This window comes from Zonotrichia albicollis, chromosome 5 (assembly GCF_047830755.1).
Source record: "Zonotrichia albicollis isolate bZonAlb1 chromosome 5, bZonAlb1.hap1, whole genome shotgun sequence".
Lineage (NCBI taxonomy): Eukaryota > Metazoa > Chordata > Aves > Passeriformes > Passerellidae > Zonotrichia > Zonotrichia albicollis.
In genome coordinates, this window is record NC_133823.1 from 57,443,908 (window position 1) to 57,471,465 (window position 27,558).

At 37.0% G+C, this 27,558-nt stretch overlaps 1 protein-coding gene across 14 annotated transcripts in view; it reads right to left on the bottom strand.

Moving 5' to 3' along the window:
- The window catches only part of KCNIP4 (potassium voltage-gated channel interacting protein 4), a 429,312-nt gene that overhangs the window by 61,826 nt on the left and 339,928 nt on the right, over positions 1-27,558 (bottom strand). For 8 of the 14 annotated variants that reach the window (XM_014265576.3, XM_005484986.4, XM_005484984.4 and 5 more), the window contains exon 2: positions 15,801-15,925. In XM_014265576.3, the coding sequence (XP_014121051.2) occupies positions 15,801-15,925 (125 nt within the window). Of the gene's footprint in view, positions 1-15,800; positions 15,926-20,686; positions 20,789-27,558 lie in introns of those variants that run through there. The other 6 variants (XM_074541808.1, XM_026792157.2, XM_026792158.2 and 3 more) reach the window with 2 other exon arrangements.

Below are 27,558 nucleotides of genomic sequence, written 5' to 3' on the forward strand. Positions count from 1 at the left end.
TTTTGAATTAAGGATGTATTTACTAAATACCAAAAAGGCTAAAATGAAATTTTTATCTACCTTAGAGCTGCTTGCCAATAATAAATGAATTTGTAATTTATTGTAAATTAAAAAGCAAATAAATTTTTAATTTTGTAACTAATTTCCTGGTAGTAAATTCAAATAAATTTATCCATGCTATATTCATCAGGAATAGATTTCATAGCTTATTTATTTTGAAGTGAGAGCAAGTGTGATAAATTTTCTGTCTTGAAAGTACACTTAGAATACAGGGTTCACTTTTGGGATGGGATTATTTCATAAAAAACACAGAACACATATCAGAAATTATCTTTGTGAAAAGGGACTGTGTGGCATTTCTGGAGAGCTCATCACACAACTGGCCAACATAGAAGAAACAACAAGAGCAGGATAAAAATCCTGCAGCAGCTAATAAAAATGAACTTACTCTACCAGGGCTTCAAAGTAGATGATGCAAACAAAATGAGGTGTCTGGGGGAGAGAAGGTTTTGAAGTTGTTAAAAAGAAAACAAGTGTAGTATAAAAAATATCTCAAAAGATATGCTTGAAAGAGATGCCATGCCCTAGCCTGTGAAGCAGTCTCAGAAACCTAATTCAGAGAAAAAAGCTCTCTCTTGAAATATTTGAAATGGGGCTGAACAAAGCACTAGAAATTAAGACTGGAAAAAAAATGTGGGAATAGTCAGACAGTTCAAAAGACTTTTAGTCATTAATGCAGAGTTTAAGAAATCACCGACAACTGTATTTGTGCTCCTTTTCTTTTTTTCTTTTCTTTTTATTTAAATACTTCTAGAAGAACAAATAACAGAAGATTATGTGGGGAGAAGAGAGCTGCTGTTTTCCTGCCCTAGATGTCCCCAAGAGAGCAACAAATTTGCAGAGGTGGAAATACAAGCTAAGTATTGTCCATTAGGTTTTGGTAAAATTTAAAGGGGTTTCTTCAACTGTGAATTAAAAGGAAAATCCCCATGTCTTTGTATTCTATTCTAGACAATAATTTCTCTGATCAGCTTCTTTGAACTGGTGCCTTCTGGCCTGCTGCATTGTCAGTATTTGGGCTCCTGGATTTTAACACCTCTCTTTGAAACTACCTGAAAGACAGGAACACTTAGTTTCCTTTGTATAGATTTATCATTCAGCATGTCAGCACATCAGATGGGAGCTCTGAGGATGCTTTTAGGAAACCAGCGCACGTATGAGATAATTGCAGTGACTACAGAAGACAGACCTGCCTTGGCTCTTTTGAGATTATTCACCCAGCTCTGTATTCTCCTTGAGCTTTGCTGTTGGCCTGCTGTAAAATCCACTTTGTCAAAGCACTGGGAGGATGATTGGCAGGACAGTGTCTCAAACTACTCACAAAGGATGACAATTTGTTTCATTCTATATTTACAACTATCATTTTGCGGTCTGCCCAGGCCTATGCTATAATGGAACAAGTCCAGACCTTACTTGCCTTCCTTCTGAAAGGCTGCTGAAGGAGCTGCTGTTCATCACTATGAAACATGCAGAGACAAGAAGAGCAGGACTGCTCTGGAAGGGATGGTAAAGGACAATTCTGAGCACATCTGCATTGGGTGCCCAGTCAAGAGTACTGGCTCAAAGCCTTACCTAATTCATAGAAGAGTTGAATCCCAGCATATTAACATGTGTAAGACACATGAAGACATTTGAAGAGCAGAAATTGTAAAAGCTCAAAATAAAAGGTGGTATGAAGGTTTTAAATTTTTATTTATTAAGTTTTCATGTAAGGCCAGAATTAATATGCTTTTCATCTGTGGAATATTGTCCCTAATATGTATAACAATATATGGTATACATATGAATATAGTTATAATTATCTATTTCTAGTTCGAAGGATCTTAATTTATTTTCTCTAATAAATAACCTATGTTATTGAAAGTCAACTCAATTATATTGAAACTCAATTATATGGAAAATCACTGGTGCTTTTAACTTCAATTTTCACTTCTATATTTTGTGTTATCAGGAAGGGAACAGGTAATAATTTAACCTCCTGTCTCCTGAAATGGAATTAGTTCTTGGTTTTATTTTTTTTTAATTTGATTTCTCATTCTATTTTTCTCAGGAATGATCTATAGAAAAATAATTTTCACAACATCTTTTCTTTATTGAAAAAATATTTGGCTTGCATTTTTAGAAATACTTCCATACCATCATATAGAAAGATATTGTAACAAAAAAAGCGATGAATTATGAAATATGTGTAACCAAATTGTATCTTGGGTCACATTTATTTACTTCAGCAGGGCCAAAATGTCTCCCTAAGACAGTTTGCTATTTTCATTTATTGCAGAATCCATCCTTATAGATCAGAATACAAATGAACATACTCTAGTCTTGCATCCTTGAATACATTTGTGAGCCTAGAGAGGTAATAGTGATGGTGGGAAAGAAATATTTTCTCCAGTCTTTATAGAAGCTGTATGGGATGAAAGACATACACAGTAATAGTTAGGGAAATGGTTAGGAATGATTAGGGGCCGTTACCTCAGAAGGTCTTTTGTGCCTACTTTTAAATCTTCCTGTGAATTTGCCTATTTGGTTACCAGTGTAAAGGTTAAGCCATTTATAAGACTCAAAAAAAGAAGGCAGACCCAAACAGAGAGCACTAATTACTGGGTCTAAAGGGACAACTTTCCTTTCAATCTTTCCTCTTTAACTTAAAGTATAGTAGATTACCTCAGCTAAAGACTCACAGAGGGAACACCTCAGGTTGTTGCATTTTCATTTCTGTCACAGGAGCTGTAAACTCATAGCTCAGTGGCAAGTCTACATTTCTAGGAATATTGTGGCAGTTTTGATTTGACAGCATCTCCATTGACATCCATTGGTGAAATACATGTAAAAACTCTTTTCAAGCTTTGTCTCATCAGGTAAAACACAAAACTTGCTTCTACTTAGCTACCTGTAGAAGAAATACAATAATATTTCTCAGTGGCACAGCAAAGATGTACCACATTTTAAGCCTCCCACTGGAGGATACTCTAATGAACAAAAACTTCTTTCCACCCCCTACTTGCTTTGGCAGTTTCAGAGGAAAACAAGCAGAAATAAAGGAACTGGCTCACATCCAGCATGTGTGGCTTCACACAGTAAATAACAATCAACACTTTGGCTGCTTCCACAGCTCAGCAGGCGAGGTGCCAGCAAATGCTTTTAATCAGAGCCACTCTTTGTTTAGCAATGCCCACTAACTAGTGACATTTTTAGATTCTTATTATTAGCACTGGCAGTAAAACAACAGTAAACAACACAGCTAAAGATTTGAACTTGAAAGCTCACCCAAAAGCCTGAAACACCAAACTTCATGGATGAGTCCCAGGCATCTGAGTGGTGCTTAGTGTTTCTGACCTTATTTGTCACTGCAGGATGGCATTTTACAATCCTGACTTGACAAATAAGCAGGAAATATAATCAAACTAAATGCAGCAGAACCCATACTTCAGCAGCACAGCTTGCTGTAAACACTTTGGCAAACACAAGGTGCTCACCCTCTTGGGAAAAGCTGTATTTAAGTGAGCCCTGCTTCAGTGACTTGCCTTTCACACACTCCCAGGTGAGTTCTTTTAATCAAGTCCTTTCAAATCAGCTGAAATCCTGGGTGAGAGGAGAAGGAATAGCTCCATATTAGAAAGTGCTGGTCCCTTGGGTGCATCTCATTAGACCCACTCAAGTGATTCTCTTGAGCAGAATGGAGACCACTACCAGTCCCTAAAAGCAATATTTTAAGGTAAATCAATTCTATTCTTTAACACCACGGAGGCATTTATTTTGTTTTTCCTAGATGAGGGTGCTTTTGTTTATCCTAGAAGCTCCTTGTATCCTTGAAGAATGGAAGATTCACTGATGAAGAAACTGTACTAACAACTTTCTGCTAAATGTTAGTGGTCTTGCACCAGAGCCATATCAGAAAATGGAAAATCCTAAATATAGCTCCTGAATAGCAAGGCATTTATGAAGCAGAAACAGCATGACAGGGTGAAAAAAATGTTCTATATCCTGTCTTAAATGCTTGGCAATCAATTGGACCTTGATAGTAAGTACTGACATCAAACTAAATTTTCATTTTAGTAATGAAGTAAGAACACTCAGTTTTGTGCTCCTGAGACACATGACTGAATGAAAGATAGGTTGAAAGTGTGTCCTAAGTCGTGCTATTTCAGTATTTTTCAGAGCGGTTGTTCTTTGTTTCTTTCAAAGATGTGCAATGGTAAAATCAGACAGGTCAATATTTGCTTAGTGCTAAATACAATGAAAATACCAAGGAATTTCAGTGCGTACAGCTTGCAGAAATGGCAAAGAACATAAAATTCAATGGGGACTGGTTTAGACACTGAAAATCAAACACTGTGCTCATTATTTATATTTTATATGGTAATACATTTACCCTTTAACAAAGGTTTTTGCTTTCTCCACTACTAACAACACTTTGTCTCAGGAGAAGGGCCCCAGCAGTGCAAACAGAAGAACAAATGTGCTTACCTGCATAAATATTTATAAAACTGAGCCTGACATTAGCATAAGTTGGAGCTGATTCACCAAGTACAGTGGGGGAAATCAGACACAACTGAGGCAATGATGTGTATTGAGGCTGCTGTGTGTGTGGGTGAGAGAGGGAGATGTGGTCTGTGGGAAGAAATGCCTCATCCCTGTCCACACAGCGAGGGCAACATGCCTCATCCTAGAGGAGCTCTGGCACTCAGTGTCTGGGACAGGGTCCCCTCCCCAAGCACCAAACCTCACTGTCACTTCTGTGCTCACCCAGCCCAGCACAGCACAATGACACTTTAATTCTGCTGCCCAAAGGTCTCCCCAGAGCCTCCTCGACAAGGAGAAGACACTTGACCACAAGAGCTCTATTGCTCATGGTGATCATGGAAGGACCAGAGTGGGCTTTGTGGCCATACATCTAAATCCTTTTGAGACGGAGGGGTAACAGTTTCATATGGTAAAATCCTCCAAGGGAGGATTTACCCTTACTGCTTACAAAGAAGATATTATTCTTATAATTCAAAGACATGAGAAAAGCATAAGAATGGAATTTGAAGTTTAGCAAGCCATACAAACTGATAATTCTTTTAGCACAGCAAAATATCTAAATAAGCTATGTGAATCTCCTTTAGACTGTTGTGGAGCTTTCCTTTCCTCATTTGTAGATACTCGATACATTGCTTTTGGCAGCATATGTAAAATTTATAACATAAGTCAAATCATTGGAACTGAATACTCAAATAAACCTATACAAATGGTGATTGATATTTTCTGGCATATTTTCATGAAAATATGGACAGCATAGAGAAATAAAAAAGAAGACATTTCTCAGTTAAAACAGGTAACAAGAAGAATAAAAAGAGACAACTAGAGAATCAGATACATCTAAAAAAGTTGTCTGTCAATCAGTTTAGGCCTAAAACCAGATTTTGTTTCTCACAGTTGTATCATTCCTTATGGAGATACATTGAGGCTGAAATTGCTGGACATAAAAACTTCTTGCACAGTCTGCTAAGTTTATGGCACATGAAATTTGTCTTTGTTCCATAGCCACTGGTTTTGAGAACAAAATAAGAATTTAAGGCTGTTATAACTTATGTTCCATTACAGGGGTGGTACAATCCCTCTTTTACAGTGAAGTAGACTGTTGACTAGGTAGCCTGTGCATCTAAATAGAGTGCTTAATGCTGGCATTTTAAATCACCAGAAAAATCATAATCATGTCGTTGTTCTGATATTTATAATTGCTTGTAGTAGTATGTCAGACACAGATACTGGTATATTCAGTCACTGAGAGTTCACTTTGAAAAGTTGTTCTTGGCACTTCCTTTTTGTGAGTCCACTGTGAAGCTGATCACAGTGTCAGAGATGCATAAATAGAGTGAGTAAATAATTGTTAGAAATGCATAAAGTACACATAAAGTGCTTCCTAGATCAGTGTTTTTTCAGGCATGAGTTTACTGTGATTTCCACTTGACAGATATGGAGCCTGGCCATTGAGGGGCAAAGTATCTCCCTCAAACACACTGCCCACACATTTCGCTCTTAACACCGAGGAATTCAGTGCTCATTTTCCTCTCCTCTAGGGATGAACTTTGCTATCTCCAGCCCCTGGGAAAGTTCAGTTTCCCACAGCCACCAGCCCCCCACTGGCACTCCCCACTTTGTTCCCAGGATGTGTTGGAGGAGGCTTTGATCAGTGGCTGAGAAGCAATCTCTCCGATAGCCAGGGATCCTCTGAAAGGTTTTGGCTGTCAGAGCAGAGACATTAAATTAGGCAGCTGTCAATGCGGAGCCCACGCAGGCCCTGAAGCACTGGTATAATGGTCTCAGGCAACCCAGAAGGCTTTTAGCATGATAGTTAAGGCTTTTAAAGGTGTGTGGCAGTTAATAAGCCAGCCAGAGAGCCAAAAGGTTGAAGTCTTTAGACTTCTAGTTTCATGCTGTGTTTACTGAATCATGCTGTCTTCTGAGTTATTGGCTCCTATTTCTTCTCTGACACTCACCGTATCTAAGATCTTTTAAGAATATTTCACAATGGAATTCATTGGGTTGAATAAATTCCATTACTTGAAAGCTAATATGAGAATTATTCACATAACTGAAGTGCAACTGCACAAACGTCCAGCTGATCTAAAGAATATAGGCTCTGTCAGACACTTTCACTCAAAGGTAAATGCAGGTTGACTCAAGACTTGTAATAAACTTCCCTGACACTGAAAGACTTGACCTTGAGGCTTTGTCACTAGTGATTTGCTATTTTATTTGAAGATTTACCAGCATTTATTTTTAACACGGATGTTTATCTAAAGACATTTGTAAAGAGAAATTAATTCTGTTGAAATAAAGGAATCACATTCATTTGTTTCACTTATTTCTGACAAAACCTGTATGTTGCTAATTTTGTCCACATTGATCAGAAATTTAAAGCAGAAAAAAATATAAAGATCCAAAATCATTTGGAAATTCCTGGGATCCATGACAGATACCCGAGTTCAGCAAAAAAAAGATTTATCTATCAAGTTCATCCAAAAGGTTGAACTGCACCATCAAGAAGTTTCACCAGAAGGTATATTTATTCCCTCTCCCCTCATTTTGCAGGCTTAGGATCCCCACCTGAAAATACATGTGTTCACATGCTGCATCTGAATTGGAGGGGAACAGAGAGATAACTTTGTACAAGATTAAATAAAGAATTATAACATTTTGTATGTTATAATTCTATATATAGAATTATATATAGAAAATATATATTCTATGAAAGTAATGAAACTGGTAGCAAGAAAGCCAGGTAGAGGGATTTTTGAATGCTGCTGTCTCGATTAATAAATATTCTCACAGAACAATTTTACATTAACCTGTGTGTTATAAAGCACAATGTTTATAGCAGTTAGAGTTAATATGCATTCCAGCTCATGAAGAAAAAGCGATGGGCAGAGAGAGGAGAGTAAGATGTGTCTCCTTACTAAATTTTTAAATTACAACATCATCAAAGCTGCATTGCACCAAAAGTTACTTCTCTAATGTTGGTGATTACCCAGAAACCAAAATCCAACCACTGCACATAACTCAAACACCAGGCTCTGTAGTGCTTAGCCCAGATGCTGCAAAAAAGTGACTGCAGTGAGCTGAAGCCAAAGACGACATTTGGCCGCTCGTATTCCAGTACATAAACATTTATATTCCAAACTGATGCACATAAAAGCTCACGTGGTAGGAAACAGCTCTTCCAGCAGATGAATTACAGTGAGCATCTGGCTGGTAAAGCAGAAGGTCTGCACTGTGCTTCAAGTGTCAGCCAGGCACTAATGAGACCCAGGGAGAGACACCAGAGACCAGAGCACAGGACAGGGTATTGCCAGTTCCAAACAGGAGGGGCTCACAAGCATACAGAACAATAAAATTTCATTAAAATATAAGGTGAACTTTTTTTTTTTTTTTTAAATTTAAAGAAGAATTTTAGAGGCATTTGGTGCTCTGGACTACTATTACTATTGGGTCTTTAAGTGACAATCTTTTTGTACGTTTCTTAATTAGAGATTTAGCACCTACCTTTTTCAGAGATAATTCATGAGCTAGCAGCCACTATAATGAAGACAGTCCTTGATAAGCTAGATGACATTTTTTTCCCTAGTGAGCACAACAAGCCCTGAGATGAATAGAAGTGTAGGGACTGAGGTCATTATTAACTCTCAGAAAGAAGATTTCAGTCTCTGCTAGTAACTGTGAGACTAATTGAAACAAATATCTCTGCTGAACACACAAAGATTGTAAATTTGTGACAGCTGACAACTATACTCTAGGTCTGTCAAACTGTACTTCCAAATTATTTTACTTGAAAAATCTTCGAAATGTTTCAAGTCTCTTTACCAACACTCAGAGGAAATATATGATGAATGTAAGAATTATTTATTGCTCAGATTGTTAAAAGATTTTCACATAGCCTTGTTTGAAATATGGAAGAGTTCCCTCTAAGTCCCTAACAAATGAATGCCAAATGAATGTATAATAGCAAAATGCTTCCTTAGCAAGGGCTGGTTGTTTTAAAATTATTCTTCAGTCATCTAAAGTTGATACAACAATTGATCTGAGGCACAATTGGTAAACAAGAACTCAACTGAAAAAAAGGGAGATTTGAGCTATGTGCTTTATACATGTCTGCTGAAGCCTTAGAGAGAAAAAGATTTACAGAAATCTGTCTGTTGGCAGCACACAAGGTATCTAGCTTCTAGATCTACTTTCTTGATCTTCATTATGCTGTTGTCTATTTTTTAGTCTATTAAGACAAACAAGTCACAGGAATTTTCTAAAATAGGGGAATGTTAATTTTCAGTTTGGATTACTACTATCTGATTTTCTTGTAAGATTTAGAACTTCCATTTACTTTTTTTTCCATTTTACTGTCATTTCCATGCTCAAAGATCAGCAGATTAATATGCTTGAGGCACAACCTGTTCAGCTGTCATCACTATGTCTATCTGAAAAGACAAGTTGTTGGTACTTTTTGTGCACAACCTCCACAACACTGGTGTTCAAACACTGCTTTGTGCAGAGGGGTCAGCATCTCTGCAAAAGCTTTCAGCACAATGGGAATGTCTCATGCACTGATGCCCAGTAGAGCATCCCCAGTTTGATATTCAGAGTCACAGAGGGATGTAGCTCAAATGGTTTTAGTAGTGATTCATGTTAGCCAAGGAAACCAGGTAGAAACCTTTAACTGATCTATATTTTCTTCTAGGCTCTCTTCTGCTGGGTCAGAAATTCTGCATCTGGAAAGATCTTGCTAAGACTGCTTGCTGTGATGCCCTAAGACTTGTAGAGTCAGTCATCAAATCTCAAAGAAAAGCAACTGCACCGACTGCTGGTCAAATGAAAAATCTTCCTTGCTGTCCTAGAGCCCCACATGGGAGGTTGAAAAGCATATTTAAGCTCTAAGCTACTTCACCTACAAGAACAAGCTTTGGAGGACTGATGTCAGGGGCACAATATTCTTGCATTAGTGCCATTTCCACTCATGTTCAGTTTGGGGTTTTTCCTCTCTGTTCTGGTCTGTATTAATCTTGAATCTGCATTTACTCATTGCAATGCAAACATGCAGGTTCAGTACAGAACTGGATGTGATCACAACAAACTGAAGATCAATCTGAACTGAACTGAACTGAACAATCCTATTGTCTCTGTGAGACAGGTGACACAGCCAGTTCAGAGAAAGCTGATCCAAGCTAAAATATTACTTCTTGTATCATGAAAGCCTCTGTTTCATAATATACAATGTTCCAGAGATATAAACTAAGACGATTATGTTGTCACTGGCCCTTGTCATGCTTTAGAACAGGTGGAAAAGGTTAAGTAAGAAAGCAAGGAAAATGGAATGAAGGTTCTCTTGTTTTGGATCATCACAGAGGTATTTTAACTCTTTGCAATGCCTATTTTTTCATCTCATTAATAGTCAAATGTCTATATCCCCTGTCAGTACAAGATTTCAATTTGTACTAAATAATTTCTAATCAAGACATTGATTATCTTAGAAATTACATTTGAAAGACAGAAGTGAAGTACAGAGCTGTACATCTCTATTAGCCATAGGTCAGAGGCTGTGCAAATAGCACAGCCAAAAAGCTGAAAGCCATCCATGTCTAGGACACTGAGATACATTTCTCATACCTTCTTTCTTACCAAGTAAGCTCCAATTGCAGTGAAAAAAACAAATAGTGTATATAGTGTTCCTAGAATATCATGCATACAAATATGTAAGAAAAGTTTAATCATTCTTTAAACTTTAACTTTGGTACTCAAAATTACATTGAGGAGTTTCAGCTTTAGCATATCCTGAAAAATGCACATTATACACCCAACTTTCATCTTCATTGTTAAGCAAAAAAACTGCAGGAGTAGAAAAATTATTGGTACAGTGAAAATTATTTGTATTCCATGTACTAATTAAATTCTGCTCTTCTAAATCTCAATTACTTTCACAAAATTTATAATTTTTCTTTTGTTTTTAAAAACTCTAATTAAATGGGAAAATGTTCAAACACAAAACTCAAATGCTACAGACAATCAATAAATGAGCTTTATCAACTCTGAAACTAGTTTCCATTAATCTTTCTGTGAGCCTCACAAATGCAACACACAGTGATACAATGCTTCCATCAAATCATAACTGAAATAAAAAAATCTCTGAATAAATGATCATATTTCAACTTATGCACATAAATGGGTGGTGTGATGAGGGAACTTATCTTTGAGCTGTAACACTGTCAGATTTATTTCCTTACTATCATTCTTTGTCTCATTTGCAAAAAGGGAAGAAATGTGTCTTAGAAATTCCCAATAAATGTCAAAAGTGTGGAGCTGCCTATTTAAATCTCCAGTATGTGTCCACAGATAATTTTATGCATTTATGACTTCAATTTATATTTTCTCTGACATACAGCCAGGTAAAATTAAGGTTTATGAAAAATCCTTCCAGTTTTCTGGAAAAGTCTAGGAGTTTCACAACACAAAGCTCTACAAAAGTTTTTACAAGAATGACCAACCAAAATGAAAATATTTTTAACATTTATATTTAGCACAGGAGCATCTTTTGTGCAGCAAAAGCATTATCTAGGTATTTTTTAAATGTATGCTTTTAAAACTGGGAGAGATCTATCAATGGACAGAAGAGAAAGAAAGACCACATGTTGAGTCCATGCTTGATAGTCTGTACAAGTTATTGTGAAGTACCACTTGTACTAGGACTGCCACAGAGCTTTTGGTTTGAAAGGTTAATGACTGCAGCAATCACAATTTCAATTTACAAGAAATGGGATGACAGGGAGCCAAATACAAATTGGAAATGTCCCACTGTGATGGCAGCTGAGCAACAATTCATCAACAACAGCACAGGAATATTGTAAAGCCAGAGTGCTGGGGACAACCTTTTCAGCCTGAGAAGGGCTTAGGGTTTATATTAAGCTCATTTTTCAGGGGTAGTATAGAAGTTTAAAAATGGCTAAATTACCTAATATAGACATAAGTTCTCCCTTGATAATTTTCCATATAGTAGTTGCTAGGTCATCTGCAGGTGTTTATCCCACCTCCTTACATTTTCTTTTGTGTATATTCCCTTTCATTTTAAATGTTGACTTTTAGTTCCACCAAAACAGCCATTGTCCCAAAGGCATTTCAATCATCTTTGAGCATTCCCTGCAATTATACTCTAGGTCTTGCTTACTCAGAGCATCAGCTCTACTACTATGTGATCTGAGACTTTCTAAAGTTTTCAGGTGTTTACATACACACAAGGATGCTCTGTGAGACCCTGTGCTCCTTCTGCCCGGATTTTGCATGTAATTTGTGTTCAGTGGAAAATCAAATCGAGGATAATAAGTCAAACTTTCATCATCAACACTTACAGAAATGCAGGTGTATTTTACTTCTTTCTTATCTGAAGTCAGCCAGAACTGTTTGTAAGCAATTTGAAGTCAGAAATAACAAATAAATGGAGGTAAGCTGTGGAAAGTTCGGTTCACCCCTATCTCAGAAGAGACCTCCTAAAACTCGACAGGATTCAGGGAAATAAGCAGGCTGCAGTGAGATTCTACAGCCAAAAGCTTTTCAATTAGTACTAATGTGCTGTAGGATGCTGCTAATTTCATCTAACAGGACCACAACATCAGCAGAACTACCATAACTTAAGTTCATGCTTTAATTTATCTTGCTTTATATACTTAAATTATTGAAGAGATAGTAAGACAGGCAAATATCAGGTGAAAGGCATAAAGCATAGAGGTAGGATCTGCACAAGATTTTGATGACATCATGTTAAATATGTGTGCCTGTGTCTTTCATTAAATCTTTTCAGTAGTTTCCTTCTCAGAGGAATGATTTACCAGAATATCACAGACTCAGAGAATGGCTGGGGTTGGAAGGGATCTCTGGAGATACCTGGTTGCACATTCCTGCATATGTCCTGAAGAGGATCCCCAGGACCATGTCCAGAGAAGTAACTTTTGGATATCTTCAGGCAGGGAGATGACACAAACCCAGTGGGCAATCTGGGCTATTGGTCAGTGAAAAAGTGTTTCCTGATGTACAGAGGGAACATCCTGTGTTTCCATTTGTGCCTACTGCTCTGGCCCTGGCACTGGGCACTACTGAAAAGAGCCTGGTTCCATCTTTACACCCTCCCTTCAGACATGCCATAATCATGTACAGCTGATTGAAAAGTAAAAGGCAGCTGTAAGCAGCAAATTCTCAAGCACGTTCCTGTAAGCAGCAGAGTTCTCAGACTTGTTTTTTTAATAACAAGTAAATACCTTGTCCTTGGATAGTATGGGAAAGCAAAGTGACAAACCTGAAGGCCTTGAGAACCGTTCATAACAGGATGTGAAAAACAAGTCTTGGTCTCAATAACAAACCACAGGTATTGAAAACAAAAGGAGGGGTTGCTGTGTAATCTGTAGCCAATGATGAGCTCGGGTTTTGCAATATGTATGAACTTAATTAACACGGTTATAAAATGTGCATGTTGGATCAATAAATTGGAGTTCGATGCTGATCAAAGGATGGGTTGTCTCCCTTCGCTTCTACACTCTTCTCCAGACTGACCAGTCTCAGCTCTCCCAGCCTGTCCCCAGCGAAGTGCTCCAGTCCCTTAGACATGTCTGTGACCCTTTGCTGTACTCTCCCCAGTATGTCCATACTTTTGTTTCACTGGAGAGCCCAGAGCAGGCCACAGCACTTCAGATGTGGCCTCACCAGTGCTAGAGGTGCCTTACCTAAAGCAGAACTGCCTTTTCTGCATACACAGACACATTAGCTGGCTCATGCCCAACAAAGCAAAGCCAGTGTCCAGCTGGGTGGCACCCAGGAGAAGTTGGTACACGAAGCAGATGTGTGAAGCACATGGGCTCATGTGTGCTTGGAAATACTGGCAGGACAGCACGAAGCTGGATGACAATGCCAGCAGGCAGGTGGCCTGCAGGTGGCAGGCAGCAGAGGAGGATGGAGCACTGTCAGGGGGACTCAGTCCCAGCACAGACCATGGGAGACATTGCAATGCCATTGTGGATCAGTACCCACCAAAGCCACTCAAGATACGTTCAATGAAAGGTAGAAATGTGGCAGGGAAGGTGAACTAATCAGCACAGACAAGATGCTCATAGAGCTGAGGTAGACTAGTTCTACCAGTTCTCTGAAGTGATTAGAGAACTGTGATCTAGCACCATAAATTGTAGTAGAAAGTTTTAATATGAGAAACAAAACAAACTCCAACTCAACAAAAAGCTTGAAATCATCCATTCCTGAAATATAATGCTTGGGCTAAAGAATACTGCTTTAAACTGATTTATCTTTATGACAGTCACTAGCCTTGGGCATGATTTACAGCATTTTAGATCATAATTGAAAATTTTGCAATGATTTTATACACAAAACCACTGAAGTTTGTGTCCATTAACTCTATCATCTAGTCAAAGATATGTTATATGTGAATGTTGTGAATTATCATGTCCTGATAAGGAAATGAAACATGGATAAAAATGTATTACCATGTCTTACCATCAACATTCCTTTGATGTAAGTAGAACTTACATCCTGGAACAGAAAAGCACATGAAGAGCTGGAATTCCTCTTTTCAGAAAATGCTAAAATAAGGTATCAATTAAAATATTTCCTTATAACATATTCTTGTTTCCATACTTCATTTTATGAAAAGAAATATCAAGGTTCTTAGTTTCTGAAACTCTAAAAATAATCATTCTTGAGAAACAGACAGAAGGCTTATTTCATCCACTATACTTTGTACCTTTTTGCCTTAGATAATTAGGGACATTAGATCATGATTTGCAATGCCTGGAGAATATTGTCATTAGCAGGGGAATGTTCTCTGGAACCCTGAGGAAATGAAAAGCTTTTAAGAGCAATCACTGTTAATCACTAACATGCCAACATTATATACTTTCTGGAACTGAGAATGATACAGACAGGACACATTAAGTGACTCTGTCTTGCTTGCATGGCAAGCTTTTGATAAAAATATGTGTTTAAAACATCCCTTTGCATGTCTTGCTTTCTTTACAGAATGCAGGAAAGTTAAGAACTGCAAGATTTACACTTGTACAAGCTATTGAAGATATCCTCTCTGATTCCATAATGGACCTTCATTGTGTTTTTATTATCTCATCTGAGTAGTAAATGCCATGGACAAGAGAACGGCCCTTTTCACCCAAGAAGGATAAAAGAAAAGCTAAACTACAAGGAGATAAATGCAATTAAATTAATCTTTAGCTTCAGCTTAGCAGGAGACATAGCATCTGCGCAGCTGCAATACTTACAGCTGAAATTATAGATTAACATTAAACATTGATGATTAAAAATTTACTGTTATTATTTTTTAATATAATATTTCTTTAATATTTTCTATCCAATGTTAATTGCATCCAACATCCCACATATTTTCTAATGAGATAAAGGATAGTAAAATAAATAGAGAAAAAGTATATTTTTAAGAAAACAGAGTTCAGTACTACTTACTAACATCTTTTGAGTTTTAATTCCTTGCTGTACTAACCACGCATGCCTCACAAGTCAAAGCCAAGCCCAGCACTACAGGGCATCTGTACACACTGGAAAATGAGTCAGACTACACCCATAGACTGGGGTCCTCAGTTGGGATCCCTGCCAAATAAAACATTGGACCTGCCACAACATCACACATTTTCAGAAAAAAAATCACTTAGATCCTAGTAAAGGAATCTAAGAAGTTTACAGATTTGTAGAACTACTGAGAACTGATGAAGTTATCTACAGCTGTTCACCAAATAAAAAAGTCATCTAGTGCAGTTGAAATCAATTACTTCTTGTGACAGCTGCTGTGATACAAAAATCAAAATCTTTCTTCTTACTGACCAAATTTTTCAGGACTCTTCCATTTTTGCACCCTTAGACAAACAACCTCAATACAACTTACAATTTGTCTTTGAACAAAGTCCTACTATATAAGTTATACTTGTTCTATTAAGAATAAGTAACTAATTTCTCCTACTAAGTTATAATTATTCTCCCCTTGATGCTTTCAATTTTATCTGCATCTTTTGTTCATTAAATAGTTTGATGACTTTAGACCAATTGTTTCAGAGTGATGGTTTCCTCATCTGATCAGATATCCGGTATTTAGCTACTGAATCTCATGAGCTGCACTGCTAGTCACTCTTACACAGCTGAGGCTGTAGTGGCACATCCCACAAACAGATTGCAAATTCAAAAAAGGAAGTGCTTACATTCTTGAAACCTCTATATAAGATCTGAAGTTCCTTCTTTGTGAATTTACTCTGTGCTTCCAGCAGTTCAAGAGCTTCAGGTCTATGTCGTACTGTGGCCATTTCCATTTCATCTTCTACAGTGTCTGCAGAATACAAGAGACAGAGAAGGAGAGCTCAACAGGAAATACGGGAAGTGAAAATGCTTAACCCTTTCAAAAAGACAGAAAAGAAAAAAGGAAAGAGGGAAAGGAGGGGAAGGAAAGGGAAAAGAAAGGAGAAGGAAGTGGCGGAAGGAAGTGGCGGAAGTGGCGGAAGTGGCGGAAGGAAGGAAGGAAGGAAGGAAGGAAGGAAGGAAGGAAGGAAGGAAGGAAGGAAGGAAGGAAGGAAGGAAGGAAGGAAGGATATTCTCTTAAAGACTTGTTTTTGCAGCTTTAATGACAAATGGTGATTCCATTTTGAGCTCAGAGGAAAAGGATGCCTATCATCTGCTTCTGTGGCTGCAAAGAATAGTGAACAGCAGTGATGATCCAGTAGCCTGCTTATTATCTCATGAGTAATAACAACAATAAACTGGAAAGCCAACATCCTGCAAGAGCATGCATGATACATTCAGTATGACTTTTTTGTTTGTACAACCCTTCGACCAAAGGAAACAATTCTATAAAACTTTAGCAACTCCAGAAAACTGAAAATTTTCCTTCAGTTAGATAATGGATGTGAATTGATTGTATTAGGCTTGGATTTTTATTGTGAAGTTGTCTTCTGGAAAGCATGTGAAATTGATGTTGCACATCCAGCAGCAGGTCTTACTTTGAGTATCATACAATTGACCCCTTAGGAGAAATATTATTGAGGGTGAGCAGCCTTAGTGGCAAACAAGATAGTTTTAGTGACTTCTTCTTTAGGTAAGTAAGAATGTGGATATACACATTCAAGGTTTACAGTTAAGTGTAGATTTAAAACAATGAGGATTAGCAATGCATTTTTTCCTAGGTAGAGTTTTAAATGTGAAAGTTCAATGTAACAGCTAAAGGAATTTTAACAGTAGAGTGCCAGTCCCTTGTGATCAAAACAAAAATGTGTGTGTCCATTTCTAAGTACTGACAGCCTTAAGCATAACTTATCCAGATAATGAAATGAAATTACTGCCTTATTTTGATTTAGGAGTTATAGGAACTATTGCAATATAACAGTACAAATGCCTAATTGTCATTTCTACAATGTTGAATATACATATTCTATTTCATTAGAATGTGGGAGTCTTTTCTTAGAATAAAGTTTCATTTGGTTCAATATTCATAAGCACATAGTATTAGAATACTCAACTACAGTAGTATTATGCCTACAGTTTCATATATTTTTGTTCTGCTATAATGCAGAAATAATATCTTTCAGCTGCTTGGGAGAAATTTGGCATCAGAAGATACAGCTCAGCTAAACAAAAAATAAACAACCAAATAGTTTATATATTATTAAATATCTCTCTTTAAAGAGATATTTAATAATGTATAAACTATTTGGAAAACTTCGCAAAGCCCCTTCACAAGGGCTTTGTCCTTTCTCCTGTGAAAAATATGATGCTATTAGGACTCTTCTCACGAGGATGATCTCAGTGTGATCCAGATGATTTTTTTGATAACGACAACTCAACACTAGGTACTTAGACTAAATTGGCAAAAAAAATCAGCCTGAGAATAAATATTGTTGAAAGCTCACTTGTATTTTACATTTGAATGGTTACATGGGATTTAAATGGGTTTTGTTTTTAGACAGAAAAAGACTTAACTTCAAATGAGTTCTCTAAGCACCCATTTGTAAAACATCTGCCTACCTAGAGAGACATCTACAAGCTTTTCTGGAAGCTAAATGAATACACATAATAAATGTGAGGCTAGAGATAAAAGCCAGACAATGTGCTGAGCACAATATTTGGTATATCCTTAGCAGTAAACATTTTTATTGCATTTAAATGTTTCGGTGAGCATGTAGAAGACTGCAATAGGCTGATTATGTTAATGAAAAGGTTCAGTATAACATTCTTTACACTCAACTTCTCTAGTGTCTTATAGCTATAAATAATAAAAATGCAAAATCATCATAAACTTCCTTAAAATCAACCAACTGTGATGACTAAAATGCTATAGCATTCACGAGGCATTTTGTTTTTAATTTTTTTCTTCACAGCTCTAGATACCAGGCTGGAAAAGAAAAATCTGTACTTAAAAATATGTGGGAAAGTGTGTGAAAATCTATTTTTAATATTTCTATTTTTATCTGTTTCTAAACAATAATGATTTCTATGGCATTAGTTATTTTGGTTCCTTGGTTTATTCAGCCAAGATCAGTTAGGAATACTTTTTTTCCATAGAAATAAAATTTCATGTCAATTGAAAACCAGAAACAAGTTCACAATCCCTCATTAATGTATTAAACAAAATATTGTTACTGATTAAATTCATTAGGAATTTTCTTATTACTAAATAGTAAAGACATTTTTAATGTAAATGTCATAGGAGATATGCTTTGAACCTTTCATTATTTGTTAAAGATGGTAAAAACACAGCAAAAAGCAAATGTACTCTATATATCTGTACTCTTTATATATCTGTAAAAATTGTGCACATGCATTTCCCTGCAAAAACTCCACATTATAGCCTCCCTAACTATTTAATAACTATTTAGCATGTTTTTATTTTTCAAAACCACTGAGTGTAGTCCTACCCTAGTGTACTAGCACATGCACATATCTAGGAAATGATGGCTTTCAGTTCAGTCTGAATAGACTAGAGCACACAAGGAAGTGTTTTTACATGCTTTTTTCAATAGGAATGCTGAAATATGTTCAATACAAATGCTGAAACAAGATTTTACATTTATAGATAACTTTTGTAAGCACATACTGATAGAAGTGCAGAAATGCAAATTCAGGCTATGTATATTTCAATAAATTACTTGTTAAAAATATTTCCCTGATAATTTCTAAGGAATTCACATCATGTGATTGTTATTGCAAGTGGTAATGCTTTCATTCTTAGGACAATATAATGTTGCTTCTTTCATGCAAGCAGAAATTAAATAGCACAGGATGTTAAAATAGAATAATAATGGTGATAGAATAATATATCTACAATGATAATCTTATTCAAGATTTTCACTTGATATAACATTCTTACTTAATGCAGCACTTATTTATGGAGGAGATTGCAGAGAAAACTATTGAATGCACCTTTTTTACTGCTGGTTCTCAAATAGGAAATATTTGATACTCATTTTAGTTCAACCTCTCTTCTGGTTTGTAGAATACTTTCACTAAGGAAAATATAAGTTTGACATGATCAAGGTTTCTGAGACTGACTCTAAATATATTTGGTTACCTGTGCAGATGAAGAGTTTACATAGAAATATGCAAGGAATTAGGATGTGTCACTCTTCCAGCAACTTCAAACAAACAGATCAAACTTTCTATTAATTCTATTTCCTTATCTATTCCATTCCCCATCCCTGGAATTGTTCAGTTTGGATGGGACTTAGAGCAACCTGGTCTTGTGCAGGAGGACTAGACTAGATGATTTTAAAGGTATCTCTCCCAACTCAAGCAAACCTATGATTCTCTGATTCCTTTTGTTGTCTAGGGCTATATTGTTCAGGTCATGCAGCTGAAAGTAACTTATCCAGAAAGAGTTATTAACAAGTGCCCCAAAAGTAATTGCAGTTTTTAAGCTACCTTATTTTCAATTAAAACATATCAGCTGAAGACACCATGAGATAAATAAATCAGTGTACATCCAGAAATTTAGCCCTTTTCATCTGAAATACTTAAGAGGAATGCAAACACCAGAGTTTTCTCTACAAAGGAGCATATGAAAGACAGTGAAGGGGGATAGCATAAAGAAACCCTAGATCTATACCTGGGTAGTCTTGACATTAGTAGGGGGCTGTATCTCTAGTCAAGTTGCCTCTGGTTGTCCTAGATTCACTAGACATGGGGAACTGCTCTTGCAGGCCTTTTTTTTCCCCTGAGATTGATTGATATTCTTTATTAGAAGAGTATACAGGAAATACATAGACAATTCAGCTTCTGGTTTTAGGTGCTCATATTAGTGCCTACAATTCAGTCAAATTAAGCTAGATTGAATTTGATCCAGAGAGATATTTTAAAATCTGCTATAGGAGTCTATTTATATAGGAAGACATTGTAGTGTTATTACTATAATTAATCTCTATCTGGGAATATATATGTATCTATGTATTGATCTCACTCTCACTCCTGCTGCCCCTCTATATTTATCTGTTTATATTTACCTGTTCTGGAGAGATTTTATCCAGACATTCAGTATAGTATCAGTGTGTTTTTCCTGTATATCCACATTCACATTCTTTTCAATCTCAATATTTCTTTTTCTCTCAGACACCAACTTTAAGTCCTGTTCCCTAAATAGTTTGAAGTTCTATATTCAAAACCTGCAGGGCCAATCCTTTCCTCCCAGAGCAGTTATGATGGTACCCCCTGTGTATTGGATAGCAAGCACACACAGTCACGTGCATAAAAATGCCAAAAAGTTACCACTTTTCAAATACATGGAGAGCAGATATTAAATTTAACCATGGAATCACTTGTCAACTAACTTGCAGGTCATAAGTGCCAAGTGATAATCTTTGGCTATCCCCTCTGCTGCAATTGCCAATCTCCTGTGTGGCAGACTCTGGCACTGGTCTCTTGCCATCCTACTCTGCATAGACAAATCTGTGCATGGCTACATTTAAACCTCAATAAACCATATGATTCCTTCAGCAGATATCTCGGCTCTCAAGTGACCAGTTAATGAAAGTATAATTTTTGATGCATGCAAACCCAAAAAAAAAAAAGTAAAAATCAAATGAAAAAAATGAAAAATAAAACTTGCTTTGAGTAACAGGAGATGTCGTTTTGGCAGCCGAGCAGGGCAAGAGCTTCATAAGTCGCTCTTTAATGCTGCGTTTGGTACTGTTCTGAGCGTAGAGGAAACCTAAAAAATATATCATCAGGACTGTTAACAGAGGCTTGAGAACAATTTCTGTACATGCTGCAGAGTTCATCATTAGAGCAGAATGCTGATGGGAAAAGGCCAAACAGATTGCAGCCACCATGAATCGCAAAGGGCAACCAGAATTTTTGAACAGGACAACAAAATTGTTTTGTCTTTGTATCTTTCCAGCATCTTTCCAATACAGGGGATTTGTTTGTCTGTGTGCATCTCTTGTAATATTCTTACAACCCACCTTAAATCATCTAAAAGAGATGTGTCAGATTATTAATTTGAAACAACAGAAAGTAAAAGAAGGTGTGTAAAAATTTTAATGTTAAAATATTTTAAAGAATTTAAGTCTATTTCCTTTTGGATTTTTAAGATGGAAAACAAAACCAAACCAAAATAAAATCTCAAAGATATCTTTTGTTGTCCTTTCTGGCAGACTTCTAATTCCATGGCTGAGCTTTCCCATATAATGAATTCGGCAGTTGTGATAACCAGTCTGGTACTTTTGCCTTTTCTGAGTAGTAAAATATCAACCATGATGTGTAGTCAGTCTCTCTTTAGTACATGGCACTCTACGTATATAGAATATAACTATTATTTATAGTTTTAAAGACTATTTTGGCTGAATAGCTAATGTTCATATGCTATAAAGCAGCTGAACGTCATCACCCTTATTTACTGTGATGGAAGCTGTTGGAGTATCTTCCTTTGAGGCCAAACCAACCATCTTATAAAAAATGGGTGATATGAGCAAGCATTCTCTGGGAGGATATTTGCTGCAAATGGCAGACTTAACACCTGTAAAACAGCTCAGTACCTGATTTATGTTCCTGAGATAGGCAGAGCTTGGCTGGCACATTATGCAACTCCTGCACTTCTCATCTCAACTGCGTGCACGGAAACACAAACACTGCTCTATGATGGCTCTTGCCACAACAGCCAGAGTGCAAAACAGATGGGGCAAGAGAAGAAAGACACAACTGACAGGTCCTGTGCTAAGGGCACAGGCACCAGGATAATCTTTGGTTATCCCCCCTGCTGCCATTGCACTGAATCCTGGTGTTGGAGACATGACATAGAACAGTTCCCAAGCCATCTTAGGTATGTGCTTGTATTTGGGAACAGCAAGCAAGAAGCTTTAAGGATATTAAACTTTGTAAATAAAAGCGAAAAATATCAGTTTGTGTATGAGTAAAACATTGAAGGAAATTTAAAAGAAATGAGAAAAACCAGGGATGACTCAGCCACAGCCTGAAAAAATCAACCAACTTTCAGCAGACAAATTCTGCCTCTGAGTGAGCAGCAGCTCTGGTGAATACACAGAACAACCCAGTTTCAGCTCAAGGTCAGGTGGACCTAAATGACTATCTCAGGAAATGTCTAAACCTTTTAATACAAATAATGAGAATGAATTCACTTTTATCCCATAACATCAGCTCAGAACATAGTGCAGATAAATGTATAAAATAAAATGCAATTTGTGATCTGATGGGATCTCAAATTTCCTATTTTTAATTTGAGCACCAAACCTGAGCCTTTAAATGGGTAGCTTGCTGTCTCAGCTGGCAGTGTCTGCTGTATCAAAATATGCCTCTACTGTATCTACCTGAGCATGAAAGAAATCTTTTTATCAGAAATATTTTTTTATTAGGAATTCTTCTAGTATAGACATGATGCAGAAATATCTACAGCTATCTTGCTTGTTTGAGTAAAGATTTGCAAAGCTTACTATACACTTATATAATTGCATAGGTCCACACCCATGTAATTACTGATGATGTATACAATGCTTTAAAAACCATAAAGGGATGTATTATTTTTAAATGGTTTGAAGCTAAAAGCCTTGAGTAAATAGACAATTCTGCTACTTTTAACACACAAAAAGCTCATGGAATTCAATGCAAGCCATATGGGCTTTGCAGTAATATGATTAAGGTCAAAACCAAAATAATATATATAGGAGAAAGTAATATCAGAGGTGTGAGCAACTGAGGAGAACAGCATAGCTCTATACTCACTTCTTGCAGCTAATTTAAAATTTTGACACTATGGTCAGGGCAGAGGTGAGGGGATTGGTTTATTCTCTCACAGTATGAGAAAACAGCATGGAAGTTTTCATTCCCAGTGGCAGCAGTTAGTTTATTCTGCAGCTACTGCTGTAATGATCTCCTGATCAGTACTGCAGCTTTCAATGTGATTTTTCATGAGCTAAAATAAAAAAAAAAATATTTAATACAGGGAAAACATGCTGCAGACTGAGCCTATGCTGTGTCAAAACACTAAAGGTGATCATGAAGATGAAATATTTGAATAATTTCTGTGAATTCTGTACCTATTTGCAGTTTGAAACAGGTCAAGGAAAAATCTTAACCTCTAATATGAACATTAAGAAGCTAGTTAATCTAATAGATTAAAATTATTTACACAGTAGGAAACACTTATTACCAGTCCTTAAAGTGGCTGGTCATGAAAAGAAGAGCTATGAAGCATCAACACACTGATAATGATGGATGCTATTTCCTTCAAACTTCGACAATAGAATAATAGTAATTCTTAGCCTGAAGACAGATATGCTGGAGAAACTGAATTTTGCAGATTATTTTTGTTGTTGATGGGTTTTTATTTTGCTTTTTTTCCCTCTTAAAGTATGTTGACTAGAAATGTCATAGCTCCTTCCCCTAACCCAGTAAGGCACAAACTCCTCTAGGCAAGATGTGAAGGTTCTTCAAATTAAGGTTAGTTCACTGGTGCTGCTTGCTCGTGGATTTAATAATCTGTTTCCCTGCCATGAAAATTAAACTGTGAGACACATTTTTCCCCAGAATTCACCGTGGGAGTGCCCTAGAACTCATCTCTCTATGACAACACGTGGAATTGTGGACAATGGTCTCCAGAGGCACTCACGTTTCACCAACAGTTCTGTAACTGGAGCATGGCTCACATATTCTCACATCGTGGTAGCCCTGTACTGCTACCTGTGCACAGACATGCACACACAGCACCCTGTGGGAGTGCCTGCCATTTAGTATAATTTATACCTGTAATTGCAACTGATAAATTCACCAATGACTTAAAATCCTGTGTAGAGATACTTAAACTAGAGAACTATAACTTATCAATCGAGGTTTAATATCAAGAGGACAACATGTACATAAGGCCAGTGCAATTTCTCCAAACTTCTGCTTTTAAAAATTGTACTTTACCAAAAGCATCCAGGTTGTTGCCATGTGTCTGCCCGAGTCACTTTTTTATCACAGTGTTGACACTGCTGATTGTCAAAAATACAAAAATGTGTAAATTTCTATAAACTAAAAATTATAAATGATTAATAAATTACTGTATATTTCTAATCATATACATCTACACCTAGACTATCCTAACTCAGTGTATTTACTTTTTTCAGATATATGACCCTGGCTTTAGAAAGACAGAACATATTACATATTGCCCTGTTGTTACAGAGACAGGTCAGACTACCCCAGGAAAGACCATCTAGAAAGGGGTTTTCAGAGGCAAAATATCTCCCTTTCTAAGTGTGATTGGTGTCTTTGAAAATTCTTTGTAGTCAGCATGAAAGCAAGGGCAGGTAGGCCACATTTTGCAGCAGTGGCAGATAAATCAGAATGTCTATCCTAAACACCCACTAAGTGCACAAGAAAGAACTTGCTGTTGCTGCCCTTGCCCCCAAAGCCATGCTCACCTTTCCTGCTTTCATCAAATATTCTCTGTTCAAAGAGGTACCCACCTGCCTCATTGCTGCTTTTCTGTAATGGGATTTAGGTGATAAATATACACAGAAGGCATAGTAATCTGAGTCCCTAAAGGCTTTTGGGGCTGGTAATCATCTTATTTAAGAGGATGTTTCTAGTTCAGAAACTAGAAACAATACTTCCAAAAATTTTCTCCATGACTGTTACTGAAGGACAAAAATCACATGTAAAGCACCTCCTTTTTTTGCCCGCTCCTTTTTCTCTTCATGCTTTTTTTATTTCTGTTTTTTTTTTTCCTTCTCAAAGTCTCCCTCCTATATTTGGCAAAGTCAGCATGTTAACTCACACTGTTTAAATCTAGCACTGCTTTTTAGTCAGCAGCATTTACAATCCACGGGCCACCTCCAATGCCTTAACAGTACAGCTAAGGTCCCAGTAGAGCTGGAATTTGGATTTTGTTCACCTACAGGATTTTATGTCTTCCCACAAAAAATGGGGGGAAATTCTCTTTTATATTAGTTCTGGATGTGGTATTTTTGGAAGAGAATTAGCATAAGATCCGAAATCTAGGCTGGACAGATCGTGTTTTTAAATACAAAATTTTGAGACAAAAGTGACAAGACTCTGAAAACCGAAAGGGAAATGCATTAAGTGGTTTCTTGACATGATGACTTATGCTTAATTTCAGCTGTATGATGGAATTTCTCTCAGGGCCTTAAGGGCTGGCAGCCCCACTAAACTGTTAATGGTTCATCACAGATGGAGTGGCAGGGGAGACAAAATGAAGTGCAGGTTTCATATTCACAGTTCAGGACTTGTGGAAGAGAGACAAATCAGGGTACATGTGCCTTCTGTGTAGTGAGCTTGGGAATAGAATGAAATTATGTACAATATAAATATTTATAAGCCCCAGCCTCAGTTCTTTGGTAGCACCTGCCAAGGAGCTGTGTGGGTTGTCAGTTGGCTACATGGTAGATCATCAGCAGTCTTTGACAAGCCAGGAAAACATTCCTGACAATCTCATTTGTCTGTACATGTGTATTTTATTGATTCTTCCTCTACTGACCCTAGCTTCCTGTTTTTCATTGCAATATATACCTATCAACTTCATTGACTACTAAAACCCTATAGATCTCATCAGATCATCCATGAAGGTACTGAGTTAAAAAATGAATGGCAGCATTGTAGGGAATATCTTAGAACTCTAATTTAAAAGTCAGATTGCTCTCCTTCACTTTAAATTCTCTTGTACATACTGTTATAAATCAGTCTCCCAATGGCAGATGCAGATTAGGAACTGATAGTTACACTTCTCTACCAATAAATTAGAGATCAGAGCCAATTGGGGAGTCTGGAGGCAAAAGGATTTGATTGAAAATGAAGGGCAAAGAACCAGTGATCTTGTCAAAACCAGTAACTACAGTTTGGCATTTGTAGGATTGTCAAAGGAAAAAGGATGAAAGAAGAGAGGATTAACTAGTATCACTGGAGAGAAGAAGTAGAGTAGATAAGCATCAAAGTATAAGGGTGATAAAGCAGAGAAATGGCCATACTTTTCTCTTGACAGTCTTCATTAAATTTCCCAACTACAGCTTTATCATTCTAACCATGCCTTTCCATGATATATATGCTGTTTTTCAATCTGAGAAACTGCTTATGTTATGAGCAGTTTCTATACAAATGCTCAATGTAAACACTATCTAAAACTGCTATAAACATCTCCAGGGGCATAAACACTGAAAATTGCAGAGAGTTTCTTCAGTGTAATACTTGAAAATGTACAAGTATGTCAAGATGACAATTAATTTAATACCACTTAACACATTTGCACACACGCTAAGTGTGTGTAAAACTAAGCTGGTCCCCTATGACATATTTATACCAGAATAAGAAACATATTTATAACAGATCACTTGTTTTCTTGAGAAAAATCTCACTTGAAGTAGACCATGTGAGCATATGAAAAAATGCACCATAAATCAGATTTACTGCTGCGCTGAACTGTGCAGTTTCCTTCCTTTTCCCCTTCTCCCTTTTGTTGTTTATTAGAAATTTTTATCTATCTGTAAAGCATACAAATGCTCACAGAACAACTTACATCAATAGAAAGTTATTTATCTCATGGGAATCTAGAAAGAAGACAGATTAAGAAGAGGTTTTTTAGACACATGAGAGATTATTCTCTCTGTCTCTTTGCAAGCAATTTGGTGCCACAGAAAGAGCAAGTGATGCTGATGCATTGCAGATGGCTTGTGGATACAAGGAGTGAAGAAGGTGGAAACTTGAGTAGCAGTGAAATGGGCCTTAACACTGGGCAGACACTTCTGGGCATCTCTGTGTTGGTGTCCCTGGTCAGTGAAGAGCCTGAAGGGCTGGCACCAGAGAGGGCACAGTGGGGACAGTGAAAGGCCCCTCCAAGCATTCAGCAGGTCACAAACAGCAACATAGACCCATAAAGAAAAGCTGTTCAAGAGATTGAATTTCTACTAATTACTAGATTGAATTTATCTGGTTTAGTAGAGATTCATTGAGTTTTGCAGTGGAGGAAAACTAATTGATGCTTCAACTAAAATGAGGGATGTGTTCTAACCTGGAGGCTAAAAACCAATGGCACAGTGCCTGTGCTGTAAAATATGAAGGTAAAAAAGGAAAACCACCATTGTAAGAAGACTAGAGAAAGCAACAGAAAACAAGAAAAGATTAGTCTACCAAAAGTGAGTGACAGAAATCAAATGGGTGGTATGAGTTGAGCTGGAATGAAAGAGTTCAGTAGAGAAAGGAGAAAAATAAAAAAGAGCAAAAATGCTTAAGAGGAGTTAATAATTTGAATGAAACAGTAAAGAAATTTTAATGAAAAAGAAAGAGACCTTTCAAATATTCATTACCTCTAAATTTAGCTTCTTATCTAAACTGTGTCAATACCACAGGTGAACACGTTCAATGCTTGACTCAGACACTCACATGGGCCCAAGGGACAGCAGCTGGAGCCGGAGCAGGGACAGGGGTATTACTGGTCTGTGGTTTCACTCTGGCTGGAGCCAGTGGGGTCTC